The following is a 25103-nucleotide window of genomic DNA, read 5'->3' as shown; positions in this document are numbered from 1 at the left end:
GGTACAATGAGATCAAATTAATTACTGGCTGCTTGGGATGATGACATGCTTACTAAACTACCCTTGATTCCTGGCATTTTAGACTGCCTTATGAGAGACAAACAATGAAAGATTGCCTCAATAAACTTAAAATAAAATTTGATATGTGCAATGAACTGTGATAATGGACCCCCAATATAGATCCCTGTTTCATAAAATGTATTATTTCTGGAACAAAATACCTGAGCATTCTACAGTAAGCACAAGTTCTGTGTATGTATTTATTGGGTTTGTTTTAGCATTAATCTACCATAAGGCAGAGGATACATTAGACTAAAATAGAAAACAAACAATTCAAATAAAGAAAGATGTTGGAATGATTTGGAGAGAGAGATACAAAACAGAGGAAAGGACAAGGTCACAGAATTCAGCTGTGCTGTTAAATCATTTCCACATCTATGAGTAGATCTTTACTGCCACCAGCAGGAGAGCAAGCATTCCTTCAGGAAAGAACCAATGCAAATCTGAGAGAATGGCTACCAGTTTCCTCTGCAACCCAAGGTCTTTCCACTTCTAACTTGAAAACAGAAAGAAGAAACCACAACTGAGTCTTCAGTTTTTCTTCTTCCACCATCTTTGAGCACAGAAATAAGAACTCAGAACTGAAAAGTGTGGAGTCAAATGCCTGGGCATGTTTTCCTCCCCTAGCACACAGTATTCAAGCAAGGTCTGGAGCATACTAGTCTACAGGTAGCAGAAGGGGAAGCAGAAATCATCCTTCGGAAGGTCAAAGGAGCACTGAACTCATCAGTCCAGTGCTAAGAAACTGGGCTATGTACCCACACCTCTCATACACAGCTCCTCATTCAGGAATTCTTGGTTCTCAAGCCTATTTTCTCATTCTTCCTTTGGCCATATGAAGACACAGAGAATGGATTGTGCCTTAATGCTATTGTTTGTGTCCAGCATGTCCTCTAAAGGGACATATGCTGAAAGTTTGGTCCTCAGAGAGCACTACTAGAAGGTTATAGTATTTTTAAGGGATAGAGCCTACTAGAATATTTAGGACACCATGGATATGTGTCAGAGACCTCCTGCCATCAACCACGTACGGTTGCCTCACGTACTCATAAGAAAAGACCCTCATAGAAAGTACGTGACTCGGGACCACCCTGCTACCTGCCAAATTCCAGAAACAGATCTGCGGCTTATCTAGGGCGTAGGCTTAATAGAAGGTGGAATGTGAAAGATAAAGTTAGAATCTGCAGTTAGGTTACCAGAGGACACAAGATGACCTACCCATCCCACTGACCTTCTGCTCCGCCAGGTTTATCGCAGCTACAGCACATCCCCCATTCCTTCCCCTCTTCCCTTCCCCTATATAAATTCCTTTGGGATGAATAAAGTTGTTGCCTTGATCAGACTCTTGTCTTGGCATCCGTCCTTGTATCCCCTGTCCCCCATCTTTTTCCTAGGTGTTCACCAGACCCACATTGAGTGTCCTGCGGGTTGGGACAGATACGCTGTTGAAGAGGACTATGGGATCTTGCTTCCTTTACTCTCCTTTTCCTTCCTGGATCTGAGAGGAGCAGTTTTACTGTTATGTGCTATGCTGTGACATGGTGCCTCACCACAGGCTCAAAAGCAACAGGGCCAATCAGTCTTGGACTGGAACATGTGACATCAATATCAAAAAATAAATCCTTTCTCTTTATAAGGTGTGGTCATCTCAAGTATTTGTTATAATCCCTGAAGGCTGACTAGTAGAAAATTGCTTCCAAGAAAGAGGGTTTTTGTGTGATATTTTGATTGTATTCTGATAAATAAAGCTTGCTTGGAGTCAGACGGTGGAGCCAGTCACTAGTTGACCGAAATTAACCATAGACGTTTGGAGGCTTGTAGACAGAGAGGAGATACGCAGTAAGGTGGAACTGAGAGAGGATGTCAGCCATTTTGGATGGGGGAATGGTAGAGGTAGGAAGTGACTGGTGGCTGATCCCTGCTTCTCTGATCTTTGAGGTTCATACCCTGATATCTGACTCCCAATTTTCTATTGATAAAGACTAATTAGATTAATTCTTCATAGGGTCATTGTCATTATTATGTGATGGACAATTGGAGAAGCATTTGGACTTGGTTTGAAGGAGAAATCTGGAAAACTCTGGAGAAGTGAGCTCGGGAGAGCCTAGAATGATGTAAGCAGAGCTTAGTGAGTGACTCAAGACAGGATCTGGATGATGCATGAACTCACAGAAGTAATAAAAACCTATTTATTAAAGGGTGCAATGAAAAGGACAAACCCACAAAATACAGGGTAGGGCTAAAGCCACCGCTGATCTGGCACTGCCTTCCCTCTGCTTGGTTCTCCCACTACACCAATCAGAGCCAGAGCAAGAGAGAGTAAATGCATTCTTCTCTCAGGCTTACCAGTCCCTCACATAGCACACCAGGCCATGAGTTAAGGCTGGTACCCAAAGCTATTGGAGGAATAAATTCCCACGAATTTCCCCCTTTTGTCTAAATAAGAAGGTCCTAAACCTAATACAAAACTGTATATAATAAGAACAAATATCAAGTACCGTCCAGGAGAATGAAGGGTAATAACATACACAAACAATAGAACTACAAGCAACAAAAACAGCATCAAGCAAAAAACACACACTAAAGGTCCAGGTAATTGGCAAATAACAGAGATTATTGCAATAGCAATCCTGAGGAGTCTAAGTCTTATACCTAAAATGCCTTGGCTAAGATATGAGAGGACAGTAACTGTGACTGCCTAGTCTTCAACACCATCAAAGACCTGAGAAGGAAAATAGTATTACCTCAGTAATAAGGAAATACAAGCAAAGAACTTCCAAAAGGTGCAAGAAATGGCAAAAACAGCTGGCTACTGAACAGTCACTCAAAATCTTGCAGCACTGGGGCAACTGACTTTGACTGTAGGTCTAGAATATCTGACAGAAGCAGCAAAGTTTGAAAGACTGTCCTACCTTGTCTTGGCAAGGTTTAGCTGTCACTTTCCATGAATCCTACTTGTCCAGTTTGAACAGTGTGCTTACTGTCAGAAATCGAGGCAAGGCAGTTCTTTGCCTGATAGACCAGTTTTTCCAAGAAGAAAACAAACTCCATACAGAATGTCTTTGGTGCCCAACATCCTCTCAGGAATGGATCAGTATTGCCAGGAGCAGTCATGTCTCATGTTAACAAAATTCTAAACTATTAAAACATTTAAGTTCCATATTCTGTAGGTCTTTGAAGTGTTTGAAGGTATCTATCTATGGGAAGTACAACTCTGTGCATCTAAAGAACCTAACTAAGTATGACAAACATGAGTGACACTAATCTGTAATTCTCAATAGCCTATACAGTGTACAGACTAGAGCTTCAAATAAAAATAAACGATATTTAAACAGATGTGCAGCCTGAAGACAATGACCTTAAAATTGTAGCAGATATATAAAAATATCTTCATCAGAGGTAGAAATGTATAGTGCAATATGATAAAAATATTCCTCAAATTATATCAATATATAAAATACCTTAAGCAAACATAGAAACATACATACATACATACATATATATATATAGTATGACAAGAATAATTCTATATTTGTGTGTAAAAACATTTTAAATAGAAATGTAATATATACAATATGAAAAATAATTTTGAATTTGAATCAATATACAAATTATATTACACAGGAATACAAAAATAATTTTACATATTTATCAATATACAAGAATCTATATCAATGTAAAATTGTCTTTAATTAGTTGTTGAATAGTTGCTAAAAGTTTATAATTAGATACACTAATCTACCTTGCTATCCTATCCTATCCTATCATATCTTTCCCCCCTTTTTTCTATACCAAAGAAGATTCCTGAGTCTAACTAGAAAACTGTGGGCAGTAAAAGCTTTAGTTTTATCAAACAGAAATGGAAATTCTCTTCCAAATCAGATGGAGACCACACTTAGCTCCATTTTGCCCATGTCCTGATACTTCCTGGGAAGTAGGCCATAACGGTTATGAACTATCCTATACAAAAGACTCATTTAGAAGCCTTCTTTTCCAATTAGTGCATTTAATCATCGAGAAGAGACTGGAACACGATGGCTCTGACCTAGCTAATGGATCAACCCATTGATGGATTTATATGTAACGTGAGGGAACTATTGGGACTATCAACAGTAAGGTTACAGAAACAGAGATCCATACTGTCAGGCTCTTGAACTCAGGCCAAACTAGGATTTGTGGTATTAATGTCAAGAATTTCAGGAGTAGCCACTTTAAAACTAAGCAGAGTTGGAGACTTTATTAGAGGTATTTTAATACAGGTTTAGGCATGAGGGTTAGGAGGAAAAGAGGCTCTCAGGGAAAGAAAGGAAAATACACTGATTTGCATGGATGTGGGCTTCTTGAAGAGAGTTGCCTAAATTCTGCCTTTTAAAAAATTCCTCTTAAATGTTAATTACAAAATGCTAGCTATCACCGAAGTGCTGTATAGTGTCCTTAAGGAACATTCAAGGCAGCGAAGCATTTAGCTGTCTGTCCCCGACGATCTTTTCTTTTTAAAGCACTGAGAGGTTAGTTTGCTGCAATCTAAGGAGACTGTGGATCGGACTTTCAAACAGTGTTGGGCAGTAAAGAGTTTGCATACTCTTGGGGATGAACTGAATGCATTTTTGGATGCATTTTAGAAATGAAACTGGAAATTAAATACTCTGGCTGCAGTGTCTACATGATCTTAACTGTTGTATGGATATGTGAGATCCTATCTCAAATAAACATACACAAACAAAACCAAAACCAAACCAAAACAAAAACAGTGGTGAGGTCAAGGGAAATAGGAACCCCCTAGTATACCATTGGATAGATATATCAACTAATGCAGCCATTCTGGACATAGATATAAAAATTATTCACAAATTAAAAGTAGAATCCAACTGTACCATTCTTAAGGTACAAGAAATCCAAGCCAGTGTTTTACAGACACTTGCACATCTAAGTTTACAGTGACACTATTCACAATAGTCAAGATATATAATCAGCCTGGTGCTCACCAACAGACAATAAAGAAATGTAGTAAATACCCATGATGGACTTGTTGGCTATTAAAAAAATGGATTTATGCTATTTTCCAGAAAAATAAATGGAAATAAAGGTCACCATGATAAGCAAAATGTGTCAAACTCAGAAAGACAAATATTGCATATTTTCTTCCACATGATAAATACAGTTTAAAAGGACAGAAAAGGGGACTATTAGAGTAGAGGAATGGAACAGCAGGATAGGGGAAGGGAGGTTAGCGTAACTGGGTAAACCTGATCAAAGTATATTATGCACAAGTATGAAAATACTACAAAGAATTCTACTATTGAGTTCAATTAGCATGTACTTGTAAGCAGTTAAGTAAAACAGAAAGCAACTAACTGGAGCTTTGTTGTTACTGAGATATAACATCTCAGGCAACCTTGGGCAGGCTCTTCAGTTATCACCTAAAATCTGTCCTATGCTAGCTAGCACTCAGCTCACAAGGTGCATAAGAAATCACTTCTAATATAGACACAGATTCTATCCAAATTTCAGTCAGGCTCAGAACTATGGTAAAGTTATCCAGGTTTAACTTTTATATAAGCAGATGCACATTCTTTTTTTCTGGCATCTGAGAAATGAGAAGTCAGTCGGTATATGTTTAAATGTTTCTTCTACCAGGTAGGGTAATCAGATTGATGGCATCCACTTCAATGTAGTCCCATCTCTGTATGGAGTCAGTTTCAGGACACATACATGGTAGATACAAGCATAGATTCAGTAGTTCCTTCTTTACTTTACCTTTTCTAACTGCTCTACCTCTGCAATATGATATTTGAAAGGTGTTCATGTATCACTAGAGAAGATAACAGATGCCCTTCTACTCAAAGGCCAAAATAATCCACTGTCAAGGATACATCTTGATTTGCAATGCTAAAACATGTAAAATATTCCAAACAAGACAATGTATCACTCAAGAATGCAAATTAGTACATAGTCTTAACATTGGATACCAGTATGAAGCTGGTACACAGTAAAGCTCTTATATCTAGAGAGATAGCATTGGGTTATATAAAGGCAGACTAAGTACATATAAGAAAATACTTTTGGGAAACACAAAATGCCTGAGAGTGAAAAGGAAAATTAGAACCTTGTTGGATTTCTTTGTACTTTCTTATGACTTGATGTTATTTTGAGTCTCAACCATATAATACTCCCCTGCCTAGTCATTATTGAGCTTTACTCTGGTCTTGTTGAGAGGGCATATGGTAAAGTTTTGATTATTTTAATATCAGGAAAGAAATCAAAGTCAAGATCCACAATTTCATGAAAGGACTAAGTAAATATATCTATGCCATTTTATGAAAACAGTTTAAGTGGGAGGTTGGAGAGCTGGCTGCAGGATTAAGAGTACCTGCTCCACAGTCAAAAGGATCAGAGGACATGACTGTAAATAATAACAGTTAATGTTAATTAGACAGCAAATATCTAGATAGCTTCTAAGAAATTTAATATATCATTTTATTTAATTATAATACCATAAATTAATTTTATTATTTTCACAAAACTGAAGTCCTAAGCACTTAATTTAACAAGGCTGAAAACAGAACTGATTCTGTTCAAGACCCATGTCTTTGATTTAATTACAAATTTATTGGGGAAAAGAAAGGCAATTTTTATCTTCAATAGCAGAATATCTTCTATGAGCTTTTTTTAAACTAACAAATATCTTACTGTTACTATACTGTTAGAGCTATATTGATATGTTGATATAAAATTCAGTAAGGTAATTATAACTGAATTCTAAAGTGACATATGTTTCCAGCTATCGGGGAAAGAGCAGGAAATTGAAATGTAGTAGCTTCTTTTTTAGTATTTTTTTTTCTTTTTTTGGTTTTTTGAGACAGGGTTTCTCTGTGGATTTGGAGGCTGTCCTGGAGCTCACTTTGTAGACCAGGCTGGCCTCGAACTCACAGAGATCCGCCTGCCTCTGCCTCCACGAGTGCTGGGATTAAAGGCGTGCACCACCAAAAAAAGAATGAGCCACTATCTTTTTTAGTATATTATAGAAGCTTGTAAATAATTCAATTATATGTTTAGGTACCTCCAGAGATATTATTATAAGAAGCAGTTTTAGAAAAAATGGCTTCATTTTGACAGAAAACAGGTTTCAACTTTGTCTCCTATTGTACAGTTCACATGAATTAAAGCATTTTTTTTTTTTTTTTTTTTGGTTTTTCGAGACAGGGATTCTCTGTGGTTTTGGACGCTGTCCTGGAACTAGCTCTTGTAGACCAGGCTGGCCTCGAACTCACAGAGATCCGCCTACCTCTGCCTCCTGAGTGCTGGGATTAAAGGCGTGCGCCACCAACGCCCGGCTGAATTAAAGCATTTTTTAATGTTCTTGGAGTAAGCGATAGCAAGAGTAAATGGGTTTTAAGAAAAAAAAAAAACAAATAAATGGTAACTTAAAAGGATGACAGGAAGAGAGGAACAGACTTTCTCAGAGATGTCATCTTTCTCTGTGCCAGCAGGATAGTTTAGCATGATGGCCTGAGTTCAATCTTTGGATCTCACAGTGGAAGGAGAGAACTGACTCCTGAGGGATATCCTCTGACCTACACATGCATGCTATGCCATCTCTCTCTCTCTCTCTCTCTCTCTCTCTCTCTCTCTCTCTCTCTCTCCCTCTCCCTCTCTCTCTCTCTCACACACACACACACAGAGAGAGAGAGGCACGTGCACACACACACATACATACATGTAAGCACACAAATAATAAAAATAGACATACCTTTAGGAGAGCCAAGGCTACATGAAAAATTATGTTCAAACCCTGAAACAGAAAATAAATAATTAAAGTGAGTATCAACAGGATCACATTTCTTGCTACTATTTTATTGAGTATTTTCCTAAGGCCATACATTATTAACAAAACTCCAAATTTTTCACATTTTTACTTACAATAGTATTATGGTTGGGTGTGAAATAATTGCTACAGGCCTAGCTGGTGATGCTGTTTTAGTAGAAAATGGGACCGGCTACATGCAGGGCCTAGCTGGTAGGTGTAAGACAGAACATGAAGGCTACAGAAAGTGAGCAAGCAGCCTTGTGTTCCTGCTGTCCCAGTTGTGGTTATGCCTTGCCTACCATGGTGACACCATCCCTTTCATTGGTGAGCTAAAGTAAGTCCATCTTCCCTTAACTTACTTCTAGCAGGTATTCGGTTGTAGTAGTGCCATATAAATACTAATTAAAACTTTTCAAAAGCTACTTTGTTTCTCTGAAATACTTATTAAAATTTGATGTTCTATTTAATACATAAATTTAGTCTTTTATAAAGACTTATTTTCTTCTATCCATTTCTGGGTCATTTCTCCATGTGTAAGGTCTGATTATTTCTATCCATTTGTGGCTTATGTCCTTAAATCCAAGGCTTGCAAAAATCAAGTTTCTTGTTCAATATGGAAAATGATGGTGGTTTTTTAAAAATTATTGACTGAATTCTCTAATCCTACTCTGGGAAACATGGATAGCCTGTTGGAGGCAGATAAAACAAGAAACTCCTGTTGAGTAGTCAGATCACACAGGAACCTGACCTCATCACATGGGATTCCTACTTGATGTCTGCATGTTTACTGTTCAACTGGGGAGGTATTATTTGTGTAGATGTAGGTGGTAACCCATAGTGTCTCTGCTGGACCCCCCCTTCCCCATTTTCATGAGAACCACGTCACTTTTCATTAGAGATATGCTACTTTTGTAGAAGCCATACTGGTGCTGAAGTTGAACTCTGGACTCATCCCAGTGAGATGAGTTGTTGAGCAATTAAATTTAAGAGATAAGGAATCTTATGTGCTCCAGGAAACAGAACCAGAAACAATATCATCAAAGAATGTGCTGGTTTCTTTCCAAGCAAGTTTTCCTATGTGAGGAGACTCTCAGTTGCCATATCATAAGCTCAGGCTGTTAATGTTCCCTCTTCAGTGAACCTGTCTGCCTTCTAGATGTGAAGTGTACCATATCAAGTGTATTCAACAAAGGATTTCTAATTTCCCTCTCCAAAATCAGGAGCTGTGATTAGGACAACATGCCTAGTATCTAGTAATGATTAGCACTACAAACCTAGTGTCCTGTAATGATTAGGACAACACACCTAGTGTCTTGTAATGATTAATATTACATACCTAGTGTCCTTTAATGATTAGGACTATATGCCCAATGTCTTTTAATGACTAGGACTATATACCCAATGTCCTGTATTGATCAGGACTAGATAACTAGTGGTTCTGTAATTATCTATTAAGCAACCTTCTACAGTCGGGCATCAAAATTACAAAAAATGATAGGAAAATGAATGGTAAACACAAAATATTTGGCAGACTAAAATATAAAATATGAACCAAATATTCTGGTTTTGGCTTACTTGGTTACTTCCCAAATCAGAAGGTAAGTGCAACCAGAGTCAGAGATGAAAACAAGTCAACATTACCATCCTAAGAGATGACTCTAGACTATGATTCTAACTTACCAGCTAGAAAAAAGGTAAGAAGACTATTTTACAATTTTTTATCATTTTTTTATTTTAATTTTAAATAGCTTGTTTTACATGTCAATCCCAGTTCCCTCTCCCTCCCCCTCCTCCCGCACTCCCCTTCCCCCCAACCCCCCCACCCTATTGCCAAATTCTTCCACATAGGGGATATCTAGAGTCTGTCATTTTACTCTGGGTAGGGTCCAGGCACTCCCCTAAGAGTCCAGGCTGAGAGAGCATCCCTCTTTGTGCTATAGGCACACGAAGACTGTTTGTATACCAGGGATAGACACTGATCCACAGCTCAGGGCCTCATAGGTTGCCCAGGCCTTCTCACTGACACTCACATTTGGGGGGTCCAGATCAGTCCCATGCTGGCCTCCCCACTGTCGGTCTGGGGTCCAAGAGCTCTCCCCTGTTCAGATCAGCTGTCTCTGCTGGTTTTGCCAGCCCATTCTTTGCCAATTTGCTCATCACTCCTCTCTCTCTTTCACTGGGTTCCTTGGGTTCAGTTCAGTGATTAATTGTGTGTTTGCCTCTGCTTCCATCAGTCACAGGATGAAGGCTCCCAGATGGTTATAGGCATCAAGTTCATTATCAGGAATGGGCATTCGAGGTGGTCTCTCCACTATTGCTTAGCTTGCCAATTGGTGTTATCCCTTTAGATCACTCGAGGTCGCTCTGGTGCCTGATCTGTATTCGATCCTATGATTCCCTCTTCCCCCTATTCTACCCCCACTCCCTCAACTTCCTATTCCCCCATGACCAACTCTCTTCCTCTTCACCCCCTCTCTTCTTCCCAGGTCCCACTCCCCCCCACCCCTCGCCGTGTTCCCCATCTATTCAGGGGATCTTGTCTCCATCCTCTTCTCTTGGGTACTATGCATATATGCATATCTTTTAGGTTCTTTCCTGTTTCCCAGACTCTCTATCAGTTGAAGTGCAGACTGGCACTATCCTGATCCATGTCTAAAATCCATATATGAGTGAGTACATACCATATTTGTCTTTTTGCGACTGGGTTACCTCACTCAGGATGGTTTCTTCCAGTGCTATCCATTTCCCTGCGAATTTCAAGATTCCATTGTTTTTTTCTTCTGAGTAATACTCCATTGTGTAAATGTACCACATTTTCTCTATCCACTCTTCAGTTGAGGGGCATCTAGGTTGCTTCCAGGTTCTGGCTATTGCAAATAATGCTGCTATGAACATAGTGGAGCAGATGCCCTTGTTGTATGAACTTGCCTCATTTGGATATATGCCTAAGAGTGGAATTGCTGGGTCTAGTGGTATATTAATTCCCATTTTCCTGAGGAATCTCCATACTGATTTCCAAAGAGGCTGTATGAGTCGGCACTCCCACCAGCAGTGGAGGAGTGTTCCTCTCTCTCCACATCCTCTCCAGCATAAATTGTCTTCGGTGTTTTTGATTTTAGCCATTCTGACAGGAGTAAGATGGTATCTCAGAGTTGTTTTGATTTGCATTTCCCTGATGGCTAAGGATGTTGAGCACTTTCTTAAGTGTCTCTTGGCCATTTTAGCCTCCTCTACTGAGAATTCTCTATTTAGCTCTGTACCCCACCTTTTAATTGGATCCTTTGGTGTTTTGGAGACTTGTTTCTTGAGTTCTTTGTAAATTTTGGAGATTAGCCCTCTGTCAGATGTAGGGTTAGTGAATATCTTTTCCCATTCTGTGTCCTCCCTTTTTGTCTTTTTGACTGTGTCCTTTGCCTTACAGAAGCTTTTTAGTTTCAGAAGGTCCCATTTGTTAATTGTCGATCTCAGTGCCTGTGCCACTGGTGTTATGTTTAGGAAGTGGTCTCCTGTACCAACTCGTTGAAGAGTATCTCCCACTTTCTCTTCTAAAAGTTTCAGTGTGGCTGGATTTATGTTGAGATCTTTGATCCATTTGGACTTAAGTTTTGTACAAGACGATAAACATGGATCTATCTGCAGTCTTCTGCATACTAGTACCCAGTTATGCCAGCACCATTTGTTGAAGATGCTTTCTTTTTTCCATTGTACAGTTTTAGCTTCTTTGTCAAAAATCAAGTGTTCATAGGTGTGTGGGTTAAAATTAGAGCTTTCGATTCGGTTCCATTGGTCTACCTGCCTATTTTTGTGCCAATACCAAGCTGTTTTCAGGACTATATCTCTATAATAGAGCTTGAAGTCAGGTATGGTGATGCCTCCTGAAGTTCCTTTATTGTATAGGGATGTTTTAACTATCCTGGGCCTTTTGTTTTTCTATATAAAGTTGAATAATGTTCTTTCCAGGTCCTTGAAGAATTGTGATGGAATTTTGATAGGGATTGCATTGAATCTGTAGACTGCTTTTGGCAAGATTGCCATTTTTATTATGTTGATCCTACCAATCCAAGAGCATGGGAGATCTTTCCATTTTCTGGTATCTTCTTTGATTTCTTTCTTTAAAGACACAAAGTTCTTGATATACAGGTCTTTCACATCCTTGGTTAACATTATCCCCAGATATTTGATGCTGTTTTTGGCTATTGTAAAGGGTGATGTTTCTCTGATTTCTTTCTCAGTCACTTCATCATCTGTATATAATAGGGCCACTGATTTTTTTGAGTTTACCTTGTATCCTGCCACATTGCTGAAGGTGTTTATCAGCTCTAGGAGTAACCTTGCGGAGTTTTTTGGGTCACTTATGTAAACTATCATATCATCTGCAAATAGTGAAAGTTTGACTTCTTCTTTCCCTATTTGTATCCCCTTTATCTCCTTTTGTTGTCTTATTGCTGTAGCTAGAACTTCAAGTACAATATTGAAGAGATATGGAGAGAGTGGACAGCCTTGTCTTGTTCCTGATTTTAGAGGGATTGCTTTGAGTTTCTCTCCATTTAGTTTGATGTTAGCTGTTGGTTTACTGTATAAAATATTTTACAATTTTTAAAATGTGGGTTAAAATTATAATTGTTTTCGCAACCCAAATTTATATTCTTACTAACTCAATTAGCTACTATCAGCCAACATTTTCATGAAATGATAATGATGATGATGATGATAAACCAGTCTTAACACTATGTACCCCATTATAGCTTCTAGGTACAATAAACTCTCATAATTGAGTACTTATCAATTGAGTACTTGCCATTAAACTAAATCCAACATACCAGTCTACACTGAAAATTGAAGTGTCTCATCTACTTCTATAATTCTCTGAAATGCATAACACTTGAGTACTTTCTATTACACCAGCCCCCACTCTTCCTCTCCTTCCCAAACCCTTTCAAGATTTCATTGAAAACACGACTGCATATTCAAACATCATGGCTGTCAGTCACAGCATCACTGTCAAACATTGCCCATATCTCCCTGTTATTAGGTCATGTATTTACTTAACATCTTCAGCACTTTATGACATTTTTCTCAATTAAATTTCCTTAACAAATCTATGGAATATTTATTATTGTTAACATTTTTGAGCAAAGAAACTGAATATCAGAGACATCACACTGTTGCCAGCTCTTAAAGCCAGGAACAGAGTTTAGGAGTATCAGAATGACACGGGTCCTTGTTGTTTTCATTAATTCATCTCAGGTGCTTATTTAGTAAAACTTTAGTTAGGTATCCGTGATGGCTGAATGACAGCTACAATTCTTTGACAGTTCTCCCTTTGAGCAGTAGGGCATCTGAACTCTCCTCTGAATCGGGTAAGTGTGCCACTGTTCTGAATATGGTGGAAGTGATGCAAGGTCAGTCTCTGAGACCTGGCTTTTAGGGACCAACTGATTATTTGCCCATCTCTTAGACTGGTTGTTCTTAGAATCCAGTTATCACAAAAGAAGCACAAGAACACCTTCATGGTCTAAGAAGATGAACAATGAGAGGGTGGACCAGACAATGTCGCTGGTGAAGACAAAGGATTATCAAGATGCTGACACATGAGAGAAGTGACCTTGGAAGTCTAGTTCATGCCATGTGGGTCAACAAGTGGTCACACGCTGATCCTTTCCAAATCGGTAGCTTTATGAGATCATGAACAAAATTAATAAGTGATTTTAATTTTTAAAACATTCATTGAAATGATTTAAGAAAATATCTGAAAAAAGTTCCAAGAATCTCTGCATATCTTTTACTGAGTTTCACCAAATGACAGTATGTAACATAATAAAATCATACATAATGAACCAAACCAAGAAATAAGCATTAAATCTTTGTCAAATGTCCCACAGATGTCATTTTTTCTGATCTAGGATATAACTCTTGGCCATACTTTGAAATTCGAAGTCTAATCTACCTCATCTTTCATCTAGGAAAGATTTCACACTCATCTCCATGGCCCTGGCAATTCTGAAGAATACTGGTCAGTGGTTTTGTACAATGTCCCTCAATTTGATTTCCATTATGATTAAATTTAGGTTACGTTTTTACATAAATATCACAGAAGTGGCAATGTGCTCTTCTCAGTGCACACCACTAGGAGGCTACATGACAGAAGTGTCCCATCACAAAACCATGGCTTTCCATCCAGTCAGTTCCAGTGCAGCTTGTACTATACAACAAGCAACACATAATCAGAACAGAAACCAGTTTGCGTTTTTCTCTCTTGTATGGTCTGTTCAGTAATGACCTCTGTTTCCTTAAAGAATGGAAAAGAGATAGATAATTACCAAGCAAAAGTATTATATTTTAAAAGCAGCCTTTTAAAACATAATACCTTTAGCAAGTATATTACAGCATGTTAGGCAAAAAATTCATTGCTTTACTCTGCTTCTCTTTAAACTCTTTAAAAGTCCAGTCTTTTAGGATACCTAAATTGGAATTTGACAGGTAACCAACAAAGATTTGGTTCGGGGGATTTTTCATGGGCAACCACTAGAGGTCAGGATTGGAGCATGAAAAATAAAGCAAATGTTTCAAGTAATGAATTTTGGACCCTCAGAAGAGTTATTTAAAAACTCTTACAGCCAAGTATTCCCTACATTACTTATGACTAATACAACATAAAATATACAAACAACAGGTGATTCTTACTCTTCCTTTTCCCCAGTCACATGATATTTTCACATTTAATTTTATTTCTTTATTATTTCCCCCAAATGAGTAGTAAATAAGAAGAAAGATGCCTGGGACTAGCACCTTTCCCTTGATGCACACAGGATTTCATTGGTTGACCACTCATTCACCTATAAGTAGTTCCCTATAAGTTATGGAGGATGGAACCTGTCTGTATCTTTAGTGGTACATTCCAGTCATCAGGACACTACATGGAAAAGAGACATTCAATGTTAACTGAATGAATGTAAGGACATGAGTAAGCTTGAGAAAGGTGATTATTTCTTTTTTGTTATTTGTTTTTTGAGACAGGGTTTCTCTGTGGCTTTGGAGGCTGTCCTGGAACTAGCTCTTGTAGACCAGGCTAGTCTCGAACTCACAGAGATCCACCTGCCTCTGCCTCCCGAACGCTGGGATTAAAAGGCGTTCGCCACCACTGCCTGGCTCAAGAAAGGTGATTATATGACTCACCACTCCTTCCCTGCCACTTTCTCTCTGTCTCCTGGACCCAGGACTCTGTGTGTGCTAAGCAACAGCTCCAGAACTGAGCTACATTTCCAGCCCACATTCTTTTGCGTTTCATTTCAAATTGCCCTTACAGCAACTCCACTTTTTCTTTTACCCTCTGTTGATTGGCTGCCACCTATAGCCACTAGCAAGCAGCCCAGTCTACAAAGAAAAATGTAGTGAAAACTCCAAAAATCAGCATATACTTTGCTCAGTCAAGGAACCCACTCACTTGTGTTTTGGAGGCCTAAAATCTTTCTCCCCAAAGTATAGATACCTGACCAGGCCTGAACAGATCTTTCTTCACATTGAAGGATTCAACTGCTACCAATTTTCAGCAGTTTAAGGAACTGTAAGAATATTTCTTCATTTGGCTGTGACAACGGGGTTTATGAGGTGGTTTAGCACCTGCAGTGCTAGTCCAAGGAGCCAAATTTAATTCTAGAAACCAATGTAAAAAATGAAGATGTAGTTGCCTGCATACGCAATTCTGGTATTCTTTCAGCAAATGAGATGGGAGGTGTAGACAGAAGAATCTCTTGGAAGCTTGCAGGTTAGCTGGCCAGGAGTATGCTGCACAGCATCAACAAGGTAGTGAGAACCTCAATGTTGTTCTTTTACTCCCACATGCATAACTGCATTGTCACATACATTGGCAATAAAATTCAAGATTTTTGAAAGTTAAGACATTCTACTAACCTTTGTCAGGCATAGAAGCTATCATTAACAGCTCTATTTTACAAAGAAAACTCAAATATGCCAGGTAACCGGTTTACCTGAGTTCACAGAATTTAGGAGTGGACTGTCCATTTTTCTAGTTCTGGCTCAGTTCTCTGTAAATTAGACCAGTGGTTCTTAGCCATAGCTACTAATAAAAACCACTTGGAGAAGCTTTATAGTACACAGAAACAGAAGCTACACAAATGAACAGTCACATAACAACAAAAAAATTTCTCAGAAGCAGCATGCAGCAAGTCACATTTTTAAGAACTCCCCAGATAATGAATGTATCATGAATCCAAGTTAGACCTGCACATTAAAAAGAAATAGCAAGCCACCTGCTTGCCACAACTACCTCAAAAGTCTCACTAACACCCTAGAGTGTAATTTAGTTGATCAAGGTGGAATCTTAGATTTTCAGGCATTTCAGATATGCAACTAAGAGGGTTATTTAAAATCTTTACCATGCAGGTCTTAAAAATTTTTAACTTAAAGTCTACTTTTATTTCTTAATGTTTGAAATGTTTCCAGAAGTCACTCATGAAAGCTCCTAGGTTCAACATCAAAATTAAGCTACAATAAAGTAGGTTGAAATTAAGAGATATAGAATCACAGTGAAAATAACAGAAGTAAATATACATTTAAGCTAAAACTGAAATTCATTCATCTGCACAGAAGGGTAGATATTGTTTCAGAAACTGAAAACTGACCTAATGAAAATGTTAAATAATCTCTGGGACATGTACATTCTGATCATATAATGCTATCAAAATGTAACATATCTAATTCTCTAATGAATATTCTTTTCATTCACATTCACATTCATAAAAAATTCATGAAAGAAATGGAGTTGATACATCCCACAGCAAACAAATCAATGTATTTCTATTATGCAAAGATATTATATTTACAATATTGAGGTAACATTAGTTTCAAGAATTTAAAATGAACGCATGAGGAACTGGAGATGTGGTTCAACAGTTAAAATACTGGCTATTTTTCCACAGCACCAAGGTTCAATTCCCAGAACCAGCTGTAACTCTAGTACTAGGGGATCTGACACTCTCCCTGGTCTCTAAGGGCACTAGGCACACATATAGTCATGCATGCAAGTAAAACAGTCATACACATAAAATAAAATAATGAAAAAAATAAATAAAAACATTTTAAAATGAGCATATGTTATTCTACCATAAAAAATGCTAATGAAAATACAATTTTCACTTTGTTCCTTTAGATGACTTGCCAGCAATAAGAAAATGTGTGGTGATCATTTAGAAAGGTATTGAGGACACGTAATTTATATTAAATATAACAAATATGTTTGTTCAGTGATTTGTACCCGAGTACATTCTGTGTTAAGGAATGGACCTGATATGGTGGTGCACACCTTTTATCCCCAGCATTCCAGAGGCAGAGACAGGCAGATCTCTGAATTTGAGGGTATCATGGTTTACACAGCAAGTTCCAGGCCATCCAAGGCTACATAATAAGACCCTGTTTCTAAATAAATAAATCAATCTATAGAAAACACACTAACACAAGGTAAGCTTAATGAAATACAAGCATAAGTGAAAGACTGGAATGGGTACATACTTTCTTCTAGTGCAATAGATGGAACACAAACCTTCACACATTAGACAAGTGCTTCATAGTGTTAATAAATTGTAACAGTTTGAACATGACAAAATAGTGACAGACTAGTAGTGAGACTAAAAGAACAAAGAAAGCAATGCAACAAAATTTCAAATCAGCAGTTAAATTATATGAAATTAATAGAAATTCTAGAGAAAACAAACCATCAATATTATCAACTTAAAATTCTCTTGAAAATCAGTATTTACTCATCATGTGTTACCAAATTTTAAAGCAAATACATTTCACTTGATTCCTAGGAAATCATATTCCTTACCAGGAGAGTCAAACACACACATGCTTTCAAATTAGTAACATATACTTCAATGTGAAGTTTTACTGAAACAAAAGTTATTTATATGTATGTATGTATGTATCTTTATATATATATATATATATATATATATATGAAATGACAAAAGCTTTTAAATGTAACACAGTACTCTGATGAGCAGTTGGCTTTCCTGGAGGAAAACATCTAAATTGACAAATTTCTTATTGCTACAGGTTTACAAGTTCTAGTCAGGCAACATCATAGTAAAGTAAGACCAGGCTTTCCTGATTTCTGTCCATACATCTACACACATCAGCGATATCTGAAATCTATAAACTCTGGCTAGTGAAGCATAACAATTCCTACTTTCAGATGACAAAACTAAAGTGACCTTATGGATATTTTCAATTAAGCAATATAATTTAAGGGGCAAACACGACTTCTGGTTCCATGAAGCATGAGTAGTCATTTGACAACTTCCAGCTATAATTCAACTTACTCACACTGATACATAAAATGGAAGACAGAAATTATTTCTTTTATAGGAACCAACAAGAAGGAGGCATCCATGGAAAAGGGGAGGATAATTAAACCACTTATACTGAAAGTTCTTTTCCAAGAAATTCTATTCTCATATCAGAAAATTATACTGGAAATCACAGGTCTGCCTTCCAGAACAAGGAGAAGATGTTCCTTTTGAAGAAAAGATGAAAGAATGGGTTCAGTTAATTAGTCTGAGTTCTATAAAACAACTGTGGGGGAAGGCAGACAAGAACAGTATATAACAAAGTATAAAAAGAAAAAAAGTAAAAGATACCATACCATAGAAACAAGAATATCCCTGGTTGCTGGAAAAAATATCTGCAGCTTAGGGAAAGGAACTAGGAATCCTGTTAAATACATTTCCATCTAAACATGGTAAATTAAGACTAATATTAATCAGTCTGGCAGTTAAATGTAACACTTCATTAATACGATATTTTAACCCAAAAGCTTTAGAAGGCACTGATTACAGTTCCATTTCTGCTTCTAATTAGCTTGGTAGTAAGTGTCTCACCTTCTCTGAACATAAGATTGCTAAGTTGCTAAATGGGGAACACTGTTGAAGAATGGTGAGGGGATTTGTTACATGTTCCATTCTTGGATACCATCCTGAAATATTCTGATTAATGAAGTCCAATATGAGTGTGACCACATATCACATATTTTAGTTCCATTTCACCCTAGTCTGTAGATTCTAACAATGTAAAATGAGCTTCAGGAACCATTGTTTCTGTGTGTGTGTGTGTGTGTGTGTGTGTGTGTGTGTGTGTGTGTGTGTGTGCGGTGTGTGCGGTGTATATGTGTGTGTGTTACACACCCAGAGTCTTTTGCATGACAGATAGCCACTCCATTGAGATAGGCCTCATTTCTGCATTTTTGAATTTGGAAAACTTAAAGAAGAAAAAAGTTAGAAACAGTACATTAGTAGAATAAGCTAAAGATCTTTTCATAGATATCAGAATAAGAATCTGAGACATCTACAATTCCACATTCTTTATTTCTAGCATAAATCTGTTCTTCTTAAAATCTTTCCCACTTAAATTTAACATACACTTCTATTTTTCTAGATGTTCTGTCAAAAGGTTATCATTCGCCACTATACTCCATCAATAAATCCTGTGAGCTCTATTTAACCAAATATGCTGCATATTCAAATACCTATTTCCCAATCTATGCAAGACACAATCATGTGTGTCTGTGTTTGAGATGCTTGTACATGACATATGCATGGTTGCCTATGGCTATGCAGGTATGTGCAGAAGTCAAAGGGGGATACTGAGAGTCCCATTCTGTAGCACTCTGCTTTATTCCTTTGAGACTGACTTTTTACTGAACCTGAACCTAGGCTGGTGGCCAGCAAGCCTAAGTAGTGATCCTCCTGTCTCCACTCCCCACAGTAGTAGGGTTACAGATGCACACAACCAGGGCTAGCTTTTAATGTGAATGCTATGATCAAAAATCAGGTGCTCCCACTTGTGCAGGAAGCACTCATACACACCAATCTCTCTCTCCAGCCCCTACCATCACTCTTTGACCTTGATTGATACAAAAGGCAAGCTAGCCTCCTAGTTCCTGTTCTTGGGACCCTACACTCATTACCCCTACTATAGTATGGGGAGTAGTCTGGGTAGCCCAATTAAAATACAATGGCATGTACCTGTAGTTCTAGTTACTAAGGTGGCCTGGCCAAGGAAGGAAGGTTGCTTGAGCACCTCAATGTTCTGGGTCAGTGTAGGTAATATAGCAAGATGAGAAGAAAGACAGGGACAGGAGAAAAAGAAAGAGGGAGAGGAAAGATCATATCAGTTTCTCTACTCAAAGTCCTTCCTTGTTTTTGTTTTTAGCTTATATTTTATGTTTCATTACATCAGAAGCTAAGGTTGACTGATTTCACTGTTTTTGTACAGTTTATATTCAAAAGAATGAATGAAAATATAACAAGGAGATGTGTGGAGTTGGCATAGGTAAAGGAAAGTGTCATAGGGAAAGCTGAAGGTTAGAAATATCAGCCAGGCCTTTAAGGAACTCATAAAGGTTACACACACACACACACACACACACACACACACACACACACTCTCTCTCTCTCTCTCTCTCTCTCTCTCTCTCTCTCTCTCTCACTCACTCACTCACATGGGAGTCTGGTACTTACAGATCAGTGGTAGCTTGAACAAGGTATAAAGCATAAACACAAAGTAGAGACACAGTGCAAGGAGGAAAGCAGTATAAACTGAGAGCAGCACTGGTAAGAAACAGAGAAGGCAGCCTGCACACTTGCAGTCAGGGAGGCTGTAACACCGACTGCATGTGAGGGACCAGACTACAGATTCAATGCAGTCCCTATCAAAATCCCAGCACAATTCTTCACAGACCTTGAAAGAACAACTTGACATGGAAAAACAAAAAACCAAGGATAGCCAAAAGAATTCTGTACCATAACAGAACTTCTGAAGGCATTACCATCCCTGACTTCAGGCTCTACTATAAAATTATAGTAATGAAAACAGCTTGGAATTAGCATAAAAACAGACAGGTGGACCAATGAATCAAAGACCCTGATATAGTTTACACACCTATGAACACCTGATTTTTGACAAAGAAGCTAAAACTATAAAATGGAAAAAATAAATTATCTTCAACAAAGAATGCTGGCATAACTGAATGTTATAGAATGCAAATAGATCCATATGTATCACCATGCATAAAACTCAAGTCCAAATGGATCAAAGATCTCAACATAAAACCAACCATACTGAACCCCGCTGAAGAGAAAGTGAGAAGTTGCCTTGAACACACTGGCACAGGAGACCAATAGCACAGAAACTGAGAACAATAAATGGAACCTCATAAAACTGAGAAGCTTCTATAAAGTAAAAAACATGGTCAACAAGGCAAAACAAGTAGCCTACAAAATGGGAAAAGATCTTCACCAACCCCACATCTGATAGAGGACTGATCTCAAAAATATACAAAGAACTCAAGAAAGTAGACATCAAAAGTCCAAATAATCCAATTAAAAAGTGAGGTACAGATCTAAACAGAGAACTATCAACAGAGGAATCTCAAATGGCTGAAAGACACTGAAGGAAATGCTCAATACCCTTAGCCATCAGAGAAATGGAAATCAAAACAACTCTGAGATACTATCTTATACCTGTCAAAAACACTGATGACAGTTTATGCTGGAGAAGATGTGGAGTAAGAGGAACATGCCTCCAATGCTGGTTGGAGTGCAAATTTGTACAGATGCTTTGGAAATCTCTATGGTGGTTTCTCAGAAAATTGGAACTCAATCTACCTCAAGGCCCAGCAATACGACTTTTGGGCACATATCCAAAGAACATATACTCACATCACAAGGACATCTGCGCAACTATGTTCATAGCAGCACTAATTGTAACAGCCAGAACCTGAAACAACCTGGATGGCCCTCAACCAAAGAATGGATAAAGGAATTGTGGTACATTTACATAATGGAGCATTAGTCAGTTGAAAGAAATAATGACGTCATAAAATTTTCAGGAAAATGGATGGAACTAGGAAAAAAATTCATCCTGACTGAGGTACCCCAGACCCAGAAAGACAAATACAATGTGTACTCACTCATAAGTGGATATTAGACATAAAGCAAAGGATAACCAGCATATAGCCCACAACCACAGAGAACCTAGGTAACAAAGAGGACCGACTCTAAGAGAGACATACATGGATCCACCTAGGAAGGGAAAAAAAGAAGACATGATCTCCCGAGTAAATTTGTACTGTGGGGAGCTTGTGGGAGTGTGGGAGGGGAGAGACGAGGAATGAGGGGGAGTGGGGGAGACTACAGGGGAGGTTTTGGACTCTACTGGAGTTTATTTGTGGCCATAGTTTCCAGGAACCAAGTGTTTAGGAGGTTAGGGGGTCTGGAGTTTCTTTTTGTTCTATTTTGGCTTTAGGGTCCAGAAAGCTAGGGGAAAGGGTTTCTTTGTGACATGTGCTCAATCAGAGACCTACATGTCTTTTCTGCAGCCTGTCATGGCTGCTAAAGCAGGGGACTGAGTGAGGATCTGGTCCCTTCAATATAATAGAGATGTAAATAAGACACAAACCACAATGTTTCTAATTGGTTTGCATTTGATTGTAATTTTTTGTTTGTTTGTTTTTACGAGACAGGGTTTCTCTGTATTGTTTTGGAGGCTATCGGTCCAGCCCGGCCTCGAACTCACAGAGATCCGCCTGCCTCTGCCTCCCGAGTGCTGGGATTAAAGGCGTGCGCCACCACCGCCCGGCTCTTGATTTTAATTTTTAAGAATTTATTAAGCCCCATGGTTGTGGCGCACGCCTTTAATCCCAGAACTTGGGAGGCAGAGGCAGGTGGACCTCTGTAAGATCAAAGCCAGCCTGGTCTACAAAGAGAATTCCAGGACAGCCAGGGGTACATAAAGAAACTCTGTCTCCAAACACAAAACAAACAAGAAGAGAATTTATTTATTTTGGGTGTATGTATGTAGGTGCCCATGTGGCCATGGAAATACAAGTACAGAAGAAAGACAGGCAGTGGGAGCCAGTTCTCTCCTTCCACAATCTGGGCCTCTCAGACCACCAGGTTTGGCAGCAGGCACCTTTACCTACTGAGTCATCTTGACAGCCACACTTCTGCCTTTTCTCTTTCATCTGTTTTGGCTATTTTTCATAGATGTATCTATCATACTTTCCACAAACAGCAGGTGGCACTACTCATCAGTGAAGAAATAAATGTGATAAAAGCCAAGCAGCAAAAAATATGTATTTTTTAGAAGATGACTCATTTTTCAAAAAACATATATAATCATACCCAATTAGAAACTGTAATACGAACATACTGTCACATTAAAATTCATTTGTTTATCTTGTGCAAGAAAGAGCTGTTTTATAATAACAACAGATAATTTAAAAGACTTCTTGGTAATTTTCTAAAACTGAAGACATGTTACTTTTGATTCTGCATTGATGAGCAGATTGCGTGAGGATTCAAGAAACAACCAATAAGACTACCCCTTAACTGAAAAATTGTAGTGAAAATATATTTTAAAATTTTGAATCCATTCAAAAATCCTAAAAAAAACATAGTCTGGCAAAGATTACTAGAAGAATAAATATTTAAAGAGAAAACTCAGACAACATAATTATTGTACAAATAATTCAACAATCAAACAGAGATGCCAATCAACAAAGATCATTCATGGTATTGTCTACCACAGCTCATGAGGAGTTAGATTTTTATCATCACCTCATTGTAACTCCTTGATTCCGGAAGCTCCCTCAAACTATCACAGGAACTTTGAGGCACTGAAGAGTGTGAGCCCCTCTGTGTGGCCCAGTATGCCAGCAGACACTGTGTCAGAGGCTATTTCATTCTTGGAAACATAAAGTGCTGCACCATCTTCCTTCTCAACACTAAGGGGCATCATAAATGCAACTTCTAGGAAAGTTATAAATTAAAACATCAGAGGTTAAATGAAAATTAAAGGTAAGTTGGGGAGAAGATAAACATTTTGGTTGTATCGAATTTTAGCTCTAAACTACACTAAATACTTCTTCTCAAATGGAAAACTTGTTGGAAATAAAAAATGGAAATAGTATTTCAGAAAATAAATAACAATAGTAAGAAGGTTTCACAAAAATTTTCTCTGCAATATCCCAAGCTGTAATACATGGAGAGTTTTGAGACATAATATCTTCCCACTGCCCATATAAGTATTTTTTCTAGGTAAAATGCAGCAATATATATATACATACATTATATATATATATATATGTGTGTGTGTGTGTGTGTGTGTGTGTGTGTGTACCACCGTGACCATGACCAGGAGGCAATATACTGCCTCTTCCTTATGCTCACATGCTCATGTGAATATCTATTTCACCTTTACCCTAGCGCTGAACCCTGTTATATATAGTGCAAAGTCCCCCAATCTAGGAAGCCTTTATGGAGCTGTTTCCAAGCAACAGTAGATTATCCACCCATGCAGGGACCTAGACAGAAACAGTCTTTTCCCCCTTCTCTTTTCTTCTTTCAACATCTAAAATTCTCTTCAGAATTTCATAGATGAGAACTGTATTTGCATCATTTTCATCTCTCTCTCTCTCTCTCTCTCTTTCTCTCTGTTTTCTTTTTTTTAAGACAGGGTTTCTCTGTGAAATAGCTCTGGCTGTCCTGGAACTGTAGACTAGGCTGGCCTCAAACTCACAGAGATCCATCTGCCTCTGCCTCCAGAGTACACTTAAAGGCGTGCACTACCACTGCCCATCCCTACCTCCTTTCTCACATCCAACTTCTTCTAATCACCCCAAATTCTCACAAGTTTATGATCTATCATAACTACTATTTTTTAGGCATTCAGTCACTACTCTAATTTCTATATAGTATATCATTAATATAGCTACCATGTTTCTTCCTTTCATTATCTGCCCTGTTCTTTTTCAATAAAGGCTCAGCTCACCTACTTCAATAAGCACAACTATAAATCTGTTTTTGTTTGTTTGTTTCTCTGTACTGCTTTGGAGGCTGTTCTGGAGCTCACTCTGTAGACCATGCTGGCCTCAAACTCACAGAAGATCCACCTAACTCTGCCTCCCGAGTACTAGGATTAAAGGTGTACACCACCAATGCCCGGCCTATAAATCTGTTTTTTAAAAGAAGTTATGCTTTAAGTTTTCATCTGTGACAAATCTAGCTAACCACCATCACCTGGTCTTCCCAAGCAGTAGTGTCCCCCTGGTCTCATCACCCCATTAATTGTATTCACTACTAGCCACATTCATCTCAGAACAATTAAAATCACATCTTGGACATTTAAGATCATCCACGGGGTGGGGTGGGCAGTGAGA

At 38.2% G+C, this 25103-nt stretch overlaps 1 protein-coding gene across 3 annotated transcripts in view; it reads right to left on the bottom strand.

Moving 5' to 3' along the window:
- The window catches only part of Rabgap1l (RAB GTPase activating protein 1 like), a 508921-nt gene that overhangs the window by 152751 nt on the left and 331067 nt on the right, over positions 1-25103 (bottom strand). For all 3 annotated transcript variants that reach the window (XM_040737898.1, XM_040737899.1, XM_040737900.1), the window contains one exon: positions 7811-7852. In XM_040737898.1, coding sequence (XP_040593832.1) covers positions 7811-7852 — 42 coding nt within the window. The remainder of the gene's footprint in view (positions 1-7810; positions 7853-25103) is intronic.

This window comes from Mesocricetus auratus, unplaced genomic scaffold (assembly GCF_017639785.1).
Source record: "Mesocricetus auratus isolate SY011 unplaced genomic scaffold, BCM_Maur_2.0 Super-Scaffold_100676, whole genome shotgun sequence".
NCBI classification, from domain to species: Eukaryota; Metazoa; Chordata; class Mammalia; order Rodentia; family Cricetidae; genus Mesocricetus; species Mesocricetus auratus.
The sequence above is the reverse complement of the archived record's forward strand: the minus strand, read 5'-3'. Positions and strand labels throughout refer to the sequence as shown.